Source organism: Cygnus olor, chromosome 1 (genome assembly GCF_009769625.2).
Source record: "Cygnus olor isolate bCygOlo1 chromosome 1, bCygOlo1.pri.v2, whole genome shotgun sequence".
Lineage (NCBI taxonomy): Eukaryota > Metazoa > Chordata > Aves > Anseriformes > Anatidae > Cygnus > Cygnus olor.
The window spans coordinates 198,698,093-198,718,785 of record NC_049169.1 but is presented as its reverse complement, the minus strand read 5'-3'; the positions used below and the strand labels follow the sequence as shown (position 1 = coordinate 198,718,785).

General features: G+C 41.3%; 1 protein-coding gene across 11 annotated transcripts in view; it reads left to right on the top strand.

The window, feature by feature from the left end:
• Window positions 1-20,693, top strand: part of FAT3 (FAT atypical cadherin 3) — a 415,442-nt gene that overhangs the window by 357,929 nt on the left and 36,820 nt on the right. For all 11 annotated transcript variants that reach the window (XM_040544267.1, XM_040544270.1, XM_040544265.1 and 8 more), the window contains 6 exons: window positions 934-1,323; window positions 4,407-4,621; window positions 5,219-5,356; window positions 7,996-8,139; window positions 8,681-8,878; window positions 11,379-12,177. In XM_040544267.1, coding sequence (XP_040400201.1) covers window positions 934-1,323; window positions 4,407-4,621; window positions 5,219-5,356; window positions 7,996-8,139; window positions 8,681-8,878; window positions 11,379-12,177 — 1,884 coding nt within the window. The remainder of the gene's footprint in view (window positions 1-933; window positions 1,324-4,406; window positions 4,622-5,218; window positions 5,357-7,995; window positions 8,140-8,680; window positions 8,879-11,378; window positions 12,178-20,693) is intronic.

Genomic DNA, 20,693 nt, shown 5'->3' with positions numbered 1-20,693 from the left:
AGACACTCCAGTTTAGTGGATCTTTGTGTTTTAGTTATAATCCTTTAGCACAGAACCCAGGACCAAAGCACAGAAACAACCAGCATCAAGGGAGCTTGAGTGAGGTTGCATTTGTGTTCACATTTAATTAGATTTGAAATGGCTATCCCCCTGTAGTACAGCAAACAACTAAGTCAGTACCTTCCCCTCAGGCCTTATTACTAGCAACTTTAGCATGGATCTACATATTCAGCAGCCGGGTGGATAACTGTTATGTATCGGGAAATATGGGCAGGGTTTGAAAAACATGGGCTATTGTACAATTCAGTTTTTGCGCTCAAACTAGGGGAGTGGGGGGACTTCCCTTTCTAAAATGTCCGTGTTCTTGCAGGAGTTGTTTGATGAAGCTTTTGTCTAAAAGGTATTGTCTTATGATAATATTTTGCTTCTCAACACAGGAATCGAGGCAGCACTGGTAGCACGTACATTCTGTGCCACCTGATGTATTTTTATGTGTTTATTTTTCCCTTATGTACATTTCTATTCCTTCAGGATGTGCTCTGAGACATTTCCATTTTCACTATTCTGCCTGTCTTACCTAATTCCATTGTAAGCTTTTTTGGGCAAGGAACAATCTGGATACTGCTTTCAGGTTTCATTATGCAGCACTTCTGCAAAGTGATCTTTTTAAAAAGTATCATGATGAGGGAAGGAACTCAAGTCATCCACAGAGATCTGACATGTGAGAAGAGCATGTTCTGATCTCCCAACCCTTCAGCAATGCTGTACCTTCACATACTCTTACCTCCATGTGCTCCACACCAATTGGAAATGATGAGTGTGATAGCAGATTTTGATTAGGTTTTCTATTAGGCGGTTAGAAGGAGGGTTGTTTTGCTTTTTTATTTTATTTTTTATTTCACATTATCATTTTCACATCTGCTTCTCTTTTAGGTGTGAACAGAAAAGTTACTTATTCCCTCGCAGACTCGGCAGATGGTTACTTCTCAGTTGACCGCTCATCAGGAATCATTATTTTGGAGCATCCACTTGACAGAGAGCTTCAGTCGTCCTATAACATCAGTGTAAAGGCCTCAGATCAGAGCATTGTGCTGACCTTGTCCTCTTTTGCTACTGTTACCATTACAGTACTAGACATTAATGACAATCCCCCCGTCTTTGAAAGAAGAGATTATCTTGTCACCGTGCCTGAAGACACTTCACCTGGCACTGAAGTCCTCTCTGTTTTTGCTACAAGCCAGGACATTGGCACTAATGCTGAGATTACCTATCTCATCAGATCTGGGAATGAGAAGGGGAAGTTCAGGATTAACTCAAAGACAGGTTTGTAAACTGGCTCTTACTTGTAATACAACATGAAAATGTCAGAAAAAATGTGAGTGCTTTGGAGAAACCTCCTGGACCATAAAAAAAGTTCCAAGGACAGAGACTCAGAGCTTGTCAATGTGAAATTAGTTGCACAGTTAGAAACCGACGTTATGTTGGATGTGGATGTAAATTACAGTCCCACTCAGTTGCCCTGACTTGAGTGGAGAATGGCTTTCTCCATTAGTATTTCTGTTGAAGTCAGCGTAGTTGTGACAGCCCATTAGCCAAACTCTGCAACCCTGTCAGTAATGTACACTTGTAATGTTTAACTGCCTATCAGCTGAGTAAAGCCTCAAAGATCTGGACCACAGCAAGCATCAGACAGTGCTATCAGCATCAAATAGCTGGCAATCCTACCTTGCCAGGCAGTGACCACACCATTTATACAACTCTGTATAGCTTCACTGACAGAATCACAGAATGGTTTGGGTTGGAAGGGACCTTAAATACCATTCAGTTCCAACCCCCTGCCATGGGCAGGGACACCTCCCACCAGACCAGGTTGCTCAAAGCCCCATCCAGCCTGGCCTTGAGCACCTCCAGGGATGGGGCATCCACAGCTCCTCTGGGCAGCCTGTACCAGGGCCTCACCACCCTCATAGTAAAGATTTTCCTCTTTATATCTAATCTAAACCTACCCTCTTTTAGTTTAAAACAATTCCCCCTTGTTCTGTCATTATCTGATTGAGCAAAGAGTTGCTCTCCATTTTTTGTTCCTAATTTGTCTTGTCTGACAGTTGACTTCAGCCATTCTGGTTTGGGGTTTTTTTGGTTGTACATCACTGAGGTGGTTTCACACTGATAGGCAGCTCAGCACCACTGCACTGCTATCTCAGTCGTCCTCTTCAAAAGAATAGGGGGAGAAAAGATGATGAAAAAAGGCTCATGGCTTGAGATACGGACAGGGAGATCACTGACCAATTACCGTCATAGGCAAAAAAATCTCAGTGTAGGGAGATTAATACAATCTATTGCCTGTTGCTAACAGACTAAATCAGTGAGAATTAAAAGCAAACTACAAACACCTTCCCCCCATCCATCCTATCCCACCTTCTCCCCCCGAGCAGCACAGGGGAACGGGGAATGGGGGCTGCAGTCAGTTCCTGACGCTTCATCCCCGCCGTTCCTTCACGGTCACTCTCTGCCCCTGCTCCACGTGGGGTGATTCTTCTGCGCTTCCTGTAGTGGATGCCCTTACTCTTATGCCATTCAGGATGACCAGTGCAAATCTGCCACATGAGCTTCTGAGCAGAACAGTCTTGATTTTGAAAGCTGAAGGTAACACTTGTTTGAGTGCAGCTGTAATAACCAGTAACGTGGAAAATCTCAAAATGATGCATTGTGTCATTTATATTACTGTGTGCAAAAATCTCTCTCCAGTCTCTGCAGAGGCCACTGCCTTACATATAAGGGACTTAACATAACATAATTGTGTGTTGTCTCCTATCTTCATAATGTTGATTAGTGCTAACAAAATTTAAACATAAATACGCCTAAACAGCAATACTTAACTTCACATTTGACAATGAAGCCAAGGAGATAAATCAATAAAAACCCATAATGAAGCTTAATCACACAGGGAAAAAAAAAAACTATTTATTATTCATTAATGTGTGACAGCTCCATTATTATCGGTTTAGAGGCAGGAGCCGAGTTTCCAGACAGCCGGGTACTGATGTAGCATGCCTGATCAGGGCTTGAAAAATAATGCTTCTCACACCATTTATCAGTGGGGACTCCCTGCTAGCCACTTGGAAGCTTCTCTTCAGGGCTCCTGCTTTCAGCAAGTCATGCTGAAAGGTAGGATTCATTTGGAGAGAGCCCAGACAAGATTAAGAAGAATGATCTGAGCTATAAAATGAGGCTTACCAGGAAAGACTGAAGGAATTGAGGTTATTTAAGCTAGGAAAGAGAAGACGTGCTGATAGTATTCAAAGTACTTACCTGTGTAAAAGTACCTACGAAGAGGAGGGGAATAAACTGTTTTCTGTGTCCACTCATGATGAAAGAAATTTTGAATTGGCTTAAATTGCATTTGGATTATTTCAGTTAAATGATAGAAATTCCTAGCTGTAACAATTATTAGGTACTTGAATACATTTCCTAAGGAGAACAGGAAAGTGATGTTGTTGGAGTTTTTTAAGAACATTAGAAATGAGTACCTTCAAAAATGACTAGGTTTAGCTGACCTTTGCTGGGTAGCAGTTGGACTAAATGACCTTTAAGCCCTGTACATCCCTTCTCCTGATGAGTCTATACTGAAAAGGATTTGGCTTGCCAAGGTTAGGGATTTGCTTTTAAGTCTTTCCTGCCATGCCCAGTATCACCTCCTTCAAGTCATCACTAGTAATCTGTGCACAACTCACTCCCTCCTTCTTGCTAAAGTTATGGGTACATGGGAAACAAGTAGAGAACGTGCGTAAAAAGCATTTCTGTGCTAGAAGAGGTCTGGGAGAGAGTGAGTCAAGTTACAGATAATCTTAGTTTTGGTTGTGTGGTGTGGGAACCCAAAATTTTTAAACCTGGCTTAGTGGGGAAGTCCCTGTTTAATCACATAAATGATAGACAACTCATTTCTCACAGGGATTCATACCACATTTATTAGTATTTAATTCATGAGAAGTTAATTACGTAGGAGTAAATTTCTGCTTATTTGTCAGTGCTGATTTCCAGAGTCAGCATCCAGTTCTCCCACGGGCTCAGTACATGAGCCCAGGCAAATGGATGGATATAGCCCCCACTTCTCCATCTACAGTAATAAAAGTTATTTTCATGATAAACCGTTAATTACTTCATGTCTTCGAAGGTCCTTTCAGTAGAGGCAACCCAAGCGCAATTGGCATCATTCTTTAAGCAAATGACAGCAGCAGAAAACTGACCAAATATTTTTATTGGACTGGGCAGTGTTAAAGATAGAACAACATGTTTTGTGTTTGTGCAGTGGTGATAAATAGCATGCTGTACTACAGTCAAATCCCTTAATCCACAACAGTATTTGTTTTTTGCTGTATGTTGACATTCCTTCCCTTGCTTCGAAGGAGCCATTTCCATTTTTGAAGCTTTGGATTATGAATCGTGTAAGGATTTCTACTTAGTAGTGGAAGCAAAAGATGGAGGTACTCCAGCCCTGAGCGCTGTTACAACTGTGAATGTGAATGTGACAGATGTTAATGACAACGCGCCAAAATTCAGCCAGGTGGTCTACAGTGCAGTCATCAGCGAGGACGCCGCGGTCGGTGATTCTGTCATAATGGTGAGTGAGGCCACGTGCCATGTTTAGGCAGGATGAGGCCCTCTGTTGCCTGACCTTTAGTAAAATACTGCTGCACTAATTAATAATGGTAACTACTGCATCTTGAATCACCCAAACTGTTCTCTAACCAATATTCTGCATCTGCTTTCCCAATAGCTGCCTGTTTCCCTCCCCCCTCCAAAAAAAATAAAGAAATAGTAGCACCCAATGTTTCTTTTTTTCCCCCTATATGATGTCAAAGACAAATGGTATGTTTAAGGCGTTGTATCTCAGGAGCCAGCTAGAAACAAGTGTGTTTTACTGGAAAGATAGAATTCAACTTCCCCGTGAAATACATTGTATTTATGTTATATTTCATTTGTTGTATAGCTTGTTGAGATTAAAACCTTTTATATGTTTTAAGGCTAGAGTTTTGAAAAGGTCCAAGGAGAGTCTCCTGTGACAAGCTGATTGGCTTGATGCTGTAGTGGTGTGCGGTTCAGATATGACTAGTCTGACAGAATACGGACTCCTACTTTTTGGGTCGTTGAGCAGTTAATGGAGCATACAGATGGTTTAATATTTATTTTGCTAATTTTCACTTTTCTCTCAAAAAAGTTGATAGCAGAAGATCTGGACAGTCCTTCCAATGGCCAGATTCATTTTTCCATAGTGAGTGGTGATCGAGACAATGAATTTTCGGTTGATCCTGGCTTGGGACTCGTGAAAGTTAAAAAGAAATTGGATAGAGAAAGGGTAAGACACGTGGGATTTCTTAACTAACAATGACTTACAGATGTGTATTGATTTCAACTCTGCTGCTAGCCAGTTGTGAAGAAGCTGCTTTTCATTCTGCAGCAGTCAGCTTAAGATGCTCCAGCAGGTCTTTCGAATGTTCTTGCGCTTCTTCCCACCCCAGCCCTATCCCCAATTGTATCTGCAAGCCAACTGCCCTGGAAGCGTTCCCATCCTGCACCAACACAACCGCTGAAGCCAGGTTGGGGAAAAAAAGCCACCCTGGATTTTTCCTGTAGTGCCACCGGCAGCTGTTGCTGTGTTAATGAGCTGCCTCCTCTCTCCTGCACGTGCATGCAGCGGTGTATGCAACGGACTGATTAGAGCGAGCTGCAGATTGTGGCACCAAGCATAGAGCCAAGACCTCAGACATTAATTAGCGCTCTGCAAAACATCTCACTGGGGAGGTGATGTTATGGAGTAGCCAGGCTGCACCGAAAGTGAAAGAGTGCTTCATTAAACGGCTTCTGCAGCTTTGTTTGCTCACTAGATTATTCATTCAGGGTGATTTATCACCATTTTGCCATAGCTAGCAATTAGCAGCTTTTAGGAAAAGAAAATAAATAAATAAATGAATACAGTTGCCTGTGCTACTAGCAGGGCAGGAGAGTGCTACGTGACTTCAGAAGTCTCGCAACACATGAAGAAATGCATGCCTCCTTCCCCCTAGTCATGCGTCTGGGGAAGCTGATTGCTATCCCCAGAACATGGGCTCAGCTGGAAAAGCTCTCTGCTGGAAGCAGAGCTACTGCTTAAAACAGAGGCAAATATCTTTTCTGTGTTATCACAAAGGCGGGATTAAATTGCCAGTGGCTGGTGGCAGAACGACTATACTGCAGACCGTTGAGGATAAGGAAGTAATAATGGCTGTGCTTGTTGAATATTTGCTATTAGGTAGTTTTCTTATATGGCACAGGCTTAATTTCTTAGCATGATTGTGTTTGGTTTCTGCACTTGGCATAGCTACGAGATATATGCATATAAGTCTGCATTCAAACACACACTTTCACCCTCACCAATCTGTGCGTGTTTAAGGCCAACTCTCAGATCTGCATTCTTCTAAGTTTCCCTCAGTTAAAGTGAGCTGTAATATTGTCTTTTCCTTTGCTTCCTTGGCACATTTCCTAGACACAAGTGTCTCTGACCTCGTCAGGGGAAATGATACATGATGCCCCATCTGCTGTAGATCCCCAAAGGCAGTGCTGACTCCCAGGTTTTAGCAGTTTAAGGAAACTCATTTCCAGAGCTCTAATCATGTACAAACCATGGCTGTTGCCATTTGCCTTTCTGGGATATGTGGAAATGAAAACAAACTTGCACAAAATTTGGGAAAGATCCCACAAAGGTGTCAATCCTGACTAGCAGTAAAAATTAAAGCTTGAAAGGGAAAAAATTGTTAATGCTCTGCCTCGGTATCTTGACCTTCCGTAGTTATGGGTTTTTCCTCCTGACTCTGTCACTACACACCCAGCAAATTGCACCCTTCCTCCTCCTTATAAACTACCTAAAAAACATTCCCTTTTTACTATTTTGGTCCCACAGCCCAGAAGATCCTCCTTGTTTCATACATTTAGTCTGTCCTCTTCCCTCCTACCCAAACGGCTTTGACCTTTGTGTCCTTTTGGATTTCCTCCCACCCTAAAAAAATTCCTTTGACTTTTCTTTGTTGCCCTGTATGGGGCCATGTTTTTCCCCTTCCCAGCCCCACGCCAAGAGGCTGGAGTGGGTGTTTTATCTGGCACGCAGGTCATCCTTTGTTCTCCACCCCTCTGAAGGCTTCACAGGCAGACGTGTCAGCAGCTCTCCCTGGGGAGCATGGAGCACTACACGAAGATGGTCCTAAGACAGGAGGCTGACATAAGGATGCAGTTCATAAAATCAAACTGTCATCCATAAACAGTGCATAGATCTCTTCCAAATCGTCATACACGCTCACACCTCACGCATGTGCACATCCATATGTAGAGGGCCCATGGCTGATGCAGCTTGTGGGATGCACTGAACAGCCCACGCTATGCTGAGTTGTTTGTGGCTGTTGCAAACAAGCAGGCTCAAAAATGCCCTTATCTTTTACTGAATGGTGGATAAGAGCCTGTTGCTACAGAGGATGTGTTGTCCCTGGTGATTCCAAATGTTTTTCAGTGTGTGTAAGCCAACTGTCTGTGAACTTTTGTTGGATCTCCATCACCATGTCAGAAACACTGTGTCAAATTGAGGCTTCCTTTAATAAGTAACATATATTATCCTGGAAACCGTCCATAAAATAAATAGAATCAGGTCACATATCCCAGCTGACATCTAGGCTGAGTTCGGATATTATTCGTCTTGTTTTTTTGTCTGTCCCTTTGTTTCAGGAATGCATCATCTAGCAAAGTTATTTTAATACAGTGAAGCTGTGTTAGGTTTATTGATAGCCTTATAAAATAGAGTTTGGGACACAGTCTGGTAATAAACAGGCTAATGTTATACAAAGGGCAGGGAAGGTAATGAGGCCAGACATCTTTCCTTAGAATATGGTAGGTGGTGCACTGGATGTAAAGAACATGAGTTAAAATTTAGGACCACCTTCATGATGATTTAATATTTTCACCTTTTTGCAGATATCTGGTTATTCATTAGTTATTCAGGCAAGAGACAGTGGCACCCCTCCTTTGTCTTCCTCTGTGACGGTCAACGTGGATATTTCTGATGTGAACGATAACAGTCCTGTATTTACTCCAGCTAACTATACAGCTGTAATTCAAGTAAGTTCATCCTGCACATCAAAACCTCTGACTTTTAAAATGCAAAAGCATTTGGTTTCAGTTAAGCAGCTTTTGATGATTTATCTGCCAAAGATGTATCAAATGATCTTATTTAAAGGAAAGTATAAACACGTCTTTCTTGACTCTTTGGTAAGTTTCTGTTTGCCGAGACTCCTTAACCTCAGCATCAGTCGCACATTTTACTGTTCATCCCTGCTGCACCAGGATATGTACTCTGGCCTCCAAAATTCTGAGCTGGGATGAGTTAGCACTTCTCTGCGCTTTGCTCAGGGTATGAGCTTTACTGGTTAGTTGGGCCTGATCAGACAGGGTATGATCGCTCCCCAGCAATGCAGTGGGTGCCTCCATCTCTGATACTGGTCCACAGGGTGCAGCAGTGCAACATAAATGCCACGGTGAAATGGCATCTTGGCCAAAGCATTTACTTGTATATTCTTGATAGCGAAATGTGGTGTTTTATCATTGTGATGAGACGCATCATTTTAATCCTTTTCTTTATATGCTGTGTATATGTGTAAAGGAAAATAAACCAGTGGGCACAAGCATTTTGCAGCTAGTAGTGACGGACAAAGACTCTTTTCACAATGGCCCCCCTTTTACCTTCGCCATCCTCACTGGCAATGAAGAGGAGGAGTTTACGCTGGACCCTCATGGCATCTTGAGATCTGCAGTCATCTTCAAGCACATGGTTGCAACTGAATATGTGCTCTGTGTGCAGGTATGCCTTGATTTTTTGTGTCTGCACAGAAGGAAAGACAGCCCTCATAGTGGCAGGTCGTGTGTACGTTGCCTGTAAGGGTTGGTTTTAATTGACTTTATTCTGTAAGTAAATACCATGCATTCCAGTTTACGTGTACACAATATAGTATATTTCCTTTGATGTCCTTAAACCCAATTTTGTATAAATATAAATAGGTAGCCAGCCACCTTTCCAATTTTCTCCGCATGAAATGGATTTTCTGAGCAGCAGCTGTTATGATTTAAGATTTTCATCCTTTTTTTTTTCTGTAGCTACGAGAGGAAAATAAGCTAAAAAGCATTATATACATATAAATACACCACAGAACGAGTGACAGCAAAATATTGTTCTAGGAAGGAAAATCACTTCTGCTTTTAAGTCGTAAATTTAATCACAAATTTTTGGAAGCCTACCAAGAATTCATGAAATCACATTTCGAAGGTCAGCTTAGCTTTTAAAGAATGTAAAAAGAAGACATATAACAGTCAAGCTCAAACGTAGCTCTAGAGTCATTGCTGAGGAACTTTGTAACCAGGGTAATTTTGTTTACCAAAAACTATAAATCCAAGAGTAATTGGACCATGTTTTTCAGGTTTACCAGAGAAAATGTAACAGGGTTCAGTAAATATGCAAGTCTAGGGAATGAACTGCACCTTTTCATTGAAATGGGACACGGTCATATCATCTAAGTCTGAAAATGCAGTTTTCCTCAGCTTGTTGTACTGGAGTTAATTTCTCTAAATAGAGCATAACTGCTCCTTTATGAGTACTTTTAATACTGTTTGTAGCAGTAACAACCTCAGCTAGGTACAATTCAAAAAATTTAAGCTCTGTTGCTAATTAAGAGTTCATATGAAAGTAATGTTTTACAGGTTTGCAATTTAATATTCTTGCAACCCATTTTTTGAGCCTTGTAGGAAATATATATATGTGTGTGTGTGTGTGTATATATATGTATATCTTTCATTCTTACCATGTCCTCATCCTAAAATATCCTCCTTTCAGGACAATTCAATAGCCAAAGTTCCAGTATAGCCAAAATTGGGCATGTAAATTACATTTAAGCAGCATCCTCAGCTGTATAGATCCAAGTATGTCATATAAATGAAATATTAGCCAGACCACAATCACTGAGATGCACCAAAATATTCAGAAAACCAGGCAGCTGGATTGTGGAGGCCCAGTTCCTCCCAGTGTTATTTTCTTTAGGGATTTCTTCAGTGAAATCATATTTTATAGTTTTCTGTTTTGTATAGAACATAGAAATCCTTCTTTCCATTTATATGTGCCAGATTGCTGCTTCCCCCTTTCCACCATCAGATTCCTCCTCTGTGTTATGTTTATTAAAAAGTAATGTTAAAACTAAAAGTGGAATGGAGATAATTTCTGCATGTATTCATGTCTGTATATGTATGTGCACATCCACATAAAATCTTTTCTAAAATTCTCCATCGAGCATGGTTAGGAAGCATGATTTTTAGTGTCTGAGTTACTAATCCTTTCCTAGTATATTAGTACTGCCATCCTCCCTTTTTTTTTTTGTCTGTAAATTTTCCTCTCCATGTCCAAATACAAAGTTATTTCAATATGTGCTACGTCTGTGCCCAGTGATGTTTCAGCTGTCTGTTCTCCTCTGAAGCAAATGAATGTGTGGAGTGGTTTATCTTAATACTGACTTCAATGAAGCATTTTTCTTTGTGCAGAAAAGGACACCGATTCAAGCTTGCGCACCTTTCTGTCAAGATGGCCTTGGGTTTTTTGTCATATTTGCTCTTTTACTCCCTATAAAAAAGTGCAAATGATGCTATCATATGTGCTCTGGGTCATGGAGTTGTCTGTCCAAGTGTAGTGCTTCTCTCATATTTTATCGTTAGGAGCAGCACAAGCACCCTATTTCACTTTTGGAGGATGATAAATTTTATTTATTTCAAGCACGGTTTTTGATTGCTTCAGGGAAAGTCACACAGAGTGCTTGAGAAAAACTCTGAACTCCCTTGTATCCACATAAGCTAAGCAAAGTCTGAAACACTATGGAGCACACGAAGCAGCACAGAAATTGCTGCTGGTATTTCACTGGGCTGCAATGTTGTTTCCAGAGTAGAAGTGAGTCCAAACTCCATTTGCTGCAGAATATACCATATTCAAATAGCTCTGTTGTGAAGGGGGCAAGTGATAGCTGTGGGATCCCGGGAACATTTCAGTTTGAGTAATGAGACATAGTGCTGACACATTTGTCTCTGCGATCCACTTAGAAAAGATATCTGTGCTTCCCTAAAGAGTTTGTAAGTTCCACTGCTAGAAATGGCTGAGACATTTCTTTACATATGTATTTTGCAAATGTGTTTGGGAAGTTCTTTTGAGAGGTCTTCAGAATTACTGATGCTGTGAAAATAAATATAGCAAAAAGTTGTGGTTGTCAGCTGCATTATATGTGTGTTATATTTTGTTGGCTTATTTTTATTTTTTTTAATTACATTAGGCAAAGGACTCTGGGAAGCCTCAGCAGGTTTCCCACACCTATGTTCAGGTGAGGGTTATTGAAGAGAGTATTCACAAACCGACAGCCATTCCACTGGAGATTTTCATTGTCACCATAGAAGATGATTTTCCAGGTGGAGTCATTGGAAAAATTCATGCCACAGATCAGGACGTGTATGATGTCCTCACTTACACACTGAAATCAGAGCAGAAAAGTTTGTTCAAGGTTAACAGCCATGATGGGAAGATCATTGCCCTCGGAGGGCTTGATAATGGCAAGTATGTCCTGAATGTCTCTGTCAGTGATGGCCGGTTCCAGGTACCCATTGACGTTGTGGTCCACGTCGAGCAGTTGCTTCAAGAAATGCTGCAGAACACCGTCACCATTCGCTTTGAGAATGTTTCCCCGGAAGACTTTGTGGGCCTTCACATGCATGGGTTCCGGCGTACCTTGCGAAACGCAGTGCTCTCCCAAAAACAAGACAGCCTACACATCATCAGTATTCAGCCGGTGGTAGGCAACAATCAGCTTGACATGCTGTTTGCAGTTCAGATGCACAACGGTGGTTTCTATAAGCCTGCGTATTTGATTCAGAAGCTTACCAATGCAAGGAGACACTTGGAAAATGTGATTCGTATTTCTGCTATCTTGGAGAAGAATTGCTCTGGACTGGATTGTCAGGAACAACACTGTGAGCAAAGTCTATCTATTGATTCACATTCCCTGATGACCTATAGCACGGCACGAATTAGTTTTGTGTGCCCCCGCTTTTACAGGAATGTGCGCTGCATGTGCAATGGTAAGTACCGCTCCCTCGTCCCCTCCCATCTTTACACATTATGCGATAGGATTGTTTTTATTCCTCTGATGCAGATTAGAAGGGGCATTTCAATTCAGCCCGTTAAAGCACGACTGGCTGATGTATTGTGGGAATTGATTTCTCAGGCTCAGGAAGAATTGTTCGTGTTTACTGATGTAAATGGAAGTTGATGAACTTTGGCCTTTTATGACAAAGACTGCTTTCCTGGAGGCTCCATAATCAGAGCCATCAACAAACTTCCAGGGGAGGGGAAGGAAGGGGAGAGGAAGGGATAAGAGAGGGAGTGATGTGGTTTCCCACTCGGTCTCCACCAACACCGGAATAAAGCTGTCATGTAGTCATAGTAGAATAGCCTGGTCTCCAGTGGTGCACCAGGAATGCCCAAGGAAAAGGACCCACGATCTAAGCAACGCAAGTGGAAAGACCTTTTCCAGTTCATTTTTGCAGAGAGGAGCAGAAACCAATGAAATAATTTACTGAGTAACTGAGAACAAGCACCATTCCTGACCTTTAATGCTACAGTAGGTGACAGGGTGGTGTTTTTTTTTTCTGGGTTTCAGACTGTTCCACATTTAGGCAGCCATTTTGCATGGGTATATATGACGAATAGACTCGAGAGCCAATCTTCCTTGTGATTCTGTACTTGGAGTACAACACCTCAGGCAGTTATAATAGTTCTGTTTCTTTTGTTTGCCAAGCTATTTGCTCCTCATTCCACTTCATTTAAGAGCAGAGAAAAAAGCTGCTGTAAAATCAATACATCTAAGTCTCCCTCATCTTAAGCACACATGCAGACACACACACACACACAATTGTACAAGAATTCAGTAGCTGTGTCTCTCAATAGCCAACCTTTGTCTCTGCAGCAGTCAGCAGGACTTCATGTCATACCATCGACTTCAGTGGGAATGAAAATAGGCCATAATGCATAAAACTTAACCAGAAATCATTGTGTCCTGCAGCACATGAATAGTAATGCCTTAGGAGTTCAGCTCTGTAAAAATATCAGAATTCTCTATCTGTGGTGTTTCCATGTAGTCAAGAGCAGACTGTTTGGTCAATTTTTAAGTAATAGCGTTATAGGTTCTGAACAGATACATCTATTATAACAATACTTGGCTTTTTGTTACACATGAAAGGCTCTGAAATAAAAAGGGATTTTCACAGGTTTGAAAGGGACAATGCTGCAATATCCTCCAGCTGAGTCCTGGAGCCAATGCAGGAGCATTGTCTGCAAAACACTTTTTTATTCTCTAAGTCATAGCTTTGTCTCATTTATGTACCAAGAAATCACAAATCCTCATCTCCATAGGGATGGTGATAGCCCTCACTGTGACAGAAATTGTTTTTCTGGCAGCCAAGATTTTCACTGTGTATAATTTCATTTCACTACTTATTAAAGTCAGTAATGATGTATATTCCCTTCAGAAACTAATAGTAAGTGGATGTGCCTCATAATCTATTAGTTTAGCTCCAGAAAAAGGGCTTTACAATACAGAACAGTTCTGATCCAGCAGCTCTCCCCTTCCTCCTCTCTGCTCAGCAAGTTTGCACTGGAAACACAAAAAATCAGCTAGGACAGTGATTTCTAATTTTTTCTGTCATGTACCAATCAATCCTCAAAAAGTTCAGGGAGTGTATGGATAGAACAAGGGGGAATGGTTTTAAACTAAAAGAGGGTAGGTTTAGATTAGATATAAAGAGGAAATTCTTTACTATGAGGGTGGTGAGGCCCTGGCCCAGGCTGCCCAGAGAAGCTGTGGATGCCCCATCCCTGGAGGTGTTCAAGGCCAGGCTGGATGGGTCTTTGGGCAACCTGGTCTGGTGGGAGGTGTCCCTGCCTATGGCAGTGGGGTCAGAACTAAGATGATCTTTAAGCTCCCTTCCAACCCAAACCATTCTGTGGTTCTAAGTATTGCAGGCTGCCAAAATTACTGTCTGTGGTCCATAGCCTCTGGACCGTCTATCATGACTATGAAGACTGCTGTTGAGAACAGTTGGTACAGATATTTCCTTGTCCAGCTGGGAAGCTGGATGGGTCCCACAGCTCCCATTCAAGCTGCTAGGTGCAGATTTCCCATGTTGATCCAGAAGCCTTAGCGTGGGCTTGTACATCTCAAGTCCACCATCCAGACTGTAACAGAAATTCGTCCAGAGCCACTGATTTAAATATATAGGTCACCAGATAGGTGATCTATAGGTGCCTATTACTTGTGCAGAAATAAGAGACCTTGTTAGGAAGTAAAAAAAACTCATGCTTTGCCCTTCTCCACATTACTTAATGTGTCATCCTCTTCTAATGCTTTTAATTAAAGGACCCACAAGAAATGTCTTGCTGTTTAGGTAAATACACAGACACATCACTTTGTTTAGTCTCTTAGGAGGTTAACAGGCTTCTGAGGATATATTAATTAGAGAACTTGAGTATGGCGCTACTCTCATGAATACTAAAGTCTAGGCTCAGTAAGAGTTAGAAAAATCCAAATACTTCCTTTGATCAGAAAAATCCAAATATTTCCTTTGATCCTTTGTACATGGACATAAATGCAGCAAACCAGAAAAAAAGAGCACAGAATAGCAGAATAAATCTATCATACCTCCTTTTACAACACAGCATTAGCAAGATACTATCAATATAATAAAAGCATTATACTTCCTTTGTTACTAGGATAGTTTAATGACCCAGTCCAGTAAATATTAATAGCTTGAAATATGACAAGCCCATTAAAATATCGCATATGTTTTCAGTGGTCTGATTTAATTATGACCCAGAAAGCTTGAGTTTGAGCTAATTCACTCATTCTTGAAATATGTATCATACTTGGAGTGTTTTTCCCACTGGCAGATGTCACAGATATGCACAATTTATGCATGCCAGCTGTGCATAACTTACCTAGATTACCTTTGTGAGCAAACAGAGTTATCTAACATTAAAATGCAGGGAGACTGTAAAGCAGGCAATGTGTGAACTTCTAAGGATCAGCAGCTCAGTTCTAGAAAAATAAGTTCGAAAGTTCAGCTGTATCAATCAAAGCCTTTAAAATCAATAAAATTGAACGATATTTTTTTTTCCAGTAACAGACTGTCTCCTTAGATTTCTGGCTCTTCTGCTTGTGTTTATATGAAAAATACAGTAACAAACTAGGGTTTGTTTCAGTGGGGCTACAGGGGCTATGCAATTGCCAATCACGTGACGTAAGGCATGCAAACATCTGTCAGTGCTTGTGGGAAATAAAGATAGGACGACCAGAATAAATATATATAATAAATAGTTTTCATGACATTCTCATTTTTCAGAAGCAGAAATCTATTTTACTTCTTCTGTGTTTTTTTTTCATGTGGCAAAGTAATTCTTTTGTGTTAAGACAAAGATGCAGGAAGGAAGCAGGTTTTGTTGGGTCTACTTTGCTGTAGTGGATGGCTCTGTGTTATAACCTTACAAAAGTGAGGTTCCATTAATATGGGAGAAGGCTTGATTGAAATTATCTTGACAAATGTGGGTATATATCTACATGTGAGCTGGTCACTCCAGGCCTCATTTCCAGACAGTGGAAAGAATGAGGTATTTTTAATGATGTGATACATCTCTCCCTGGATGTCTAAAATCAGTCAGATGAATCATGCCCTAAAGTTAGATGAGATGAATTCCATTTCAAGTGTTTAATATGGTTCTGGCTTAATAGTTTGAAAGAATTTTTCTAATAGACCCAGAAGTGTTCAGTGAAAGTGCAGACACTCACATCTATGTTATTTAATCAAGAGAATAGCAGTCTTGGACCACTCATGAAACCAGGCAATTCAAACTTTTATGAAGCCACTTCTAGCATTTTGTGAATGTTCTCACAAAAGGAAATCATAGACTGTGATACATTATAAGATCTGCTATTTATCTAGGACCTAATCTTAAATGGTGGTTTGTTCTTCAGTTCCTCAGAGCACACACCGCCTCTTAAAGAGTCCTGAATGTTTTGCAGTATTGGGCATAAGGAACCCAAATTCTTGTCTGTACAACTCCAGTCCTAATACCAGGATCCTGAGCAACATATGCTCTTCCCATTTCCAGGAAGCTAACACATACTAATGCCTCTTGACGCAAGAGAGCCAGGAAAAGTAAAGAAAAAGATGTCCTGTCTGTGCTTGGGAACAAAGAACTGCAGATAAATTTGAAAGATTTGATTAATTTGGTTACAGTCCTTTTAACATCACACTTATGTAAGTGGAGATGTTTCTCCCTGAGAATATTCCCTATTTTAAGACCTATGCTGAAAATGCAGGATCTCCTGTGAAACCCAGGAGAGCTGAAGCATGAAGTGGGGACCTGAGTGTAGAATCAGGAAGAGTGGAAATTGTTGTCTATCACCTAGGTCTTAAGGGAAGCTGTTACCAAGTAGTGGATGGAGTAGGCCAAACTGCCATTCTTCTAAAACTGGAAGAGAAACTGATTCATTGGGACATACTGTGCATTAGGACATACTTAGGACATACTGTGAGTGTTTTCTGGGGGCTCTCAAGCTAACTGAAACCCATGCTTGGCCTGTGCAGAACCAAGTTTGTGCTATATGCATTTATATGTGTACTGTAATCATTGCTTACAATACCTGATCACTGTGCTCCAAAAATAAAAGCAAATTGAAGCTAAACAAGCATAGTCTTCTTCAACAGAAGCTAACCAAGTCAACCCAAGTATCATGGGTTGACTGTCTTCCCTCTTCACTTGTGGTAGTTTCACACCACAGCAGCAAAACTCCAACACGCTACTTTCTCACTCCCCCTCCTCAAAGGAACAAGAGGATAAAATATGATGATAAAAAAAGCTCATGGCTTGGGAAAAGGACAGGGAAATCACTCACCAGTTGCCATCACAAGTGAAACATAGCTTAGGGAGATTAATATAATCAATTGCCTGTTGCTAACAAGCTAGATCAGTGAGAAATAAAAGCAAACTAAAAACACCTTCCCTCCATCCACCCTCTTCCACCTCCTCCCCCGAGCAGCGCAGGGGAATGGGGAATGGGGGCTGCGGTCAGTCCCTGACGCTTTGTCTCCACCGCTCCTTCATGGTCACTCTCTGCCCCTGCTCCACGTGGGGTCCCTCCCACGGGATGCCGTCCTTCCCGAACTGAGCCTGCGGGGGCTGCCCACAGGCTGCAGCTCTTCAAGAACTGCTCCCACATGGCTCCGTACCACGGGGTCCATCCCTCAGGAGCAAACTGTTCCAGCACGGGTCCCCCACGGGCGGCAGCTCCCCCCAGACCTGCGTGGGCTCCTCTCCACGGGCTGCAGCTCCAGCCCAGGGCCTGCTCCTGCGCGGGCTCTCCCTGGGCCGCAGCCTCCTCCAGGCCACATCCACCTGCTCCACCAGGGGCTCCTCCACGGGCTGCAGCGTGGAGATCTGCTCCATGTGGGACCCATGGGCTGCAGGGGGACAGCCTGCTCCACCAGGGGCCTCTCCATGGGCCGCAGGGGAACTTGTGCTGTGTGCCTGGAGCACCTCCTGCCCTCCTTCTGCACCGACCTTGGGGGCTGCAGGGATGGTTCTCACTCCTCACTCTCCCAGCTGCTGTAGCACAACAGTTTATTTTTTTCCTTTCCTTCAATCTGTTCTCCCAGAGGTCCACTGAGCATTGCTCATGGCTCGGCTCTGGCCAGCAGCGGATCCCTTTGGAGCCGTCTGGAGCTGGCTCTGATCTGACATGGGGCAGCTGCTGGGCTCTGCTCACAGAGGCCACCTCTGCAGCCCCTTGGTATCTAACCCTTGCCATGTAAGCCCAACGCATTCCACCACCTGCCTCTGTGAGAAACATATTTAAGTTGTCATTAAAACAGACATTCATAAACATTCATCACATAAACTTCACTTATATCAACAACAAAAAAAATTCCCCACACCAAATCAACATAACATCATCATAACAGCAACAAAGGTGGACAGTTTATACAGTCTTTGTCCCTCCTTCACATTACAACACAAGTTCTCTACAGTTATTGCACTCTCCAACCATGTCCAGTCCGTGTTTTGTCCATTACCTCTCACAGTTATCACCCTTATCTCAAATTCCTCAAGCCCAAGGTTGGGCCACCTCTGCAACCTGCCCCTGCTACCAAAACATTGCCACATAAACCCAATACATCACTAAAATAATCATTAGTTTGTTTTAAAAGTAGCAGATGGGAACTTCCCTTTATTTGCCTTCTGGGACTGACCTTCAGAGTCACCTTTCCAGCTTTTTTTCTGCAAATGAGAGAAATAGGCTAATACTGAATATATATATGTATTCCAAGAGATTCAGGAGAATGGGCTTATAAAAACACACCAAGTACCTCAAGGCTCAAGTTAACATTGATGAAGCACTCAATTTAAAAAATATGTTTACATTCCTGGAAGTGATCCTTCTTTGGGTGTACAGTAATTAAATAAATGTCTCATTTTGATATGTTTTCTTCCTCAGTATATCAGTAGGGAGACTGTAATACTTTTAGCTTGATTCAGAGAATTAAACTGAAGATGAACTGTCAGAATCAGGTGGGCCTATTCCACCTTCCCTGCCATGCTCTGGTTGACACTATCCCTTATGTCTCTGGGATATCCTGTAGAGAACAGCTCTATTAATACTAATGTGAGTTTCAAGAGAATACCATGGGTTTTCTGGACTTGCATACAGAAAAAAAAAAAAAAAAAAAAAAAAAAAAAAAGATCAATTCAAATCCATATTTCTTGAATCTCTATTGAATGGTAAATAGACTGTTCTTTGGAGTGGAAATGCAACATTAGAATAATTTTATTTAAACTCAGGCTGTAAATCTTTGATGTGGACAAAGCACCCTTTGAACGATTTCACAATTTTGCTTCACACAGTTGTGAAATCAGCCTGAAAATGCACATTAGCTAGGGCAAAGCAATAATACAGATTTGTAACTTATATACTTATAACCATACAGACAGGCACAAAGCATTTATTCTCCCAAGTCTGAATATTTTAAAACTTTTGTGACAGCTATGAAATCCTGCTGCAGCAGGATGAATAAAAAGTTGATTTTCTTGTAGCTTAGCAGAAGAACTATTCTTGGCCTGCCAGGATAAGCAGTTCTTTAGTGTATCTGCAGTTATACTAAACACATTAGATCCTTTCCATATATTTTTTGACTGCGGAAAGATGACTCCCAAGTACAAATCAGAGCTTGAATCAGCTAAAAAACTGGCAGAGATGGTTAACAAAGTAACCTATTGCTTTATTGCTTCATGTCAAAGATGCAGTCATAGGTTAGGGGTTGTGAAAATTTGTGGAGCCATATTCAAGAATCTCTGTGTCCCTTTCTTCTCCACACCAACAAGAGGTGGGGCCTTTCTCCAAATGACTTATCTGTCAGCTATGCAGAAGTTCATTTGAATTACAGCTTCACATAAGGTTTAAGTGTGTTCAGGGAAGAGAGAATCTATGCACACAGCAGAGTTCTGTGTATTTGTCACATAAGAATAAATTAAACTAGCTTACGGAGCCAAGTAGAACATACAAGCCAGCATACAGATATTTAACCACCCAATATAATTTCAGAAGTAATTGTTACTTGTTATTGAATTCCAGAGAACTGGTTAAAAAATAAGCAATAAACATATTCTTGGTTAAATTCTGTAGACCTTATATTTGAATAGAACATAATTCTGTGATGCAGAAACTAACATTTGTTTCTTGATAGGATGAGACTTAAAGTGTGACTGTATATTGCAGCTGTTATTCCTGTTAATGTTACCTACTAAACTGATTAATAAAGGTTGCCATGCATCATTTTCTAACAGTGCTACAGGCAGTACTGTAAATCGTTTACTGCATAGACCTCTCAAACAAATGTTTGACAAAGGAGGGGAAGATGTTAAAGATTAAATTGACTGTGCTGTACATCAAGCAAGACATTTACAGTCCTTGCCATATTTGTAGTCAGCCCATGTCCACTTTGAAACCTGCAGCAGTAATTTTTCTTTTTCCAGAAAATACTTACAGTACCAGGTAATTTCAGCTGTGCTTGGTATGAGCTCTGCTTGGCTTGTACTAAAGTGTGAGAGCAATAAGATTCTTTCTTTCATTGCTTTAGGGATTTATTCTATGACAGGTTGATTTCTTCCTTTATAAATAGTAAATAAAATACATATGCTCAAAAAATAAAGTAGTATTTGAATATGACTAAGGTTCTACAGTAACCAAGAACTGCCAATATTCAGAAAGTGATGGGTAGGAAGGTGCTGGCTTTTTATCATTAATATCATCACCTGTACCTATTACTCGAAGTAAATTAATTTGATAGGCAAAAAAAAAAAAAAAAAGAGAGAAGCCAGTCCATTCCCAGCAACTGGCTCTCTCTCAGTTCAAGCCCTGGCTGCAAATCAATAGAAGCAAGGACGGGAATGCCTTTTCCTGCAGTTGAAAGTGTGTAACTTCATAGCAGTTGCACACAGACATCCAGAGGTAGAAGCTGACCCTGCATGTACTAAATTCTTTATT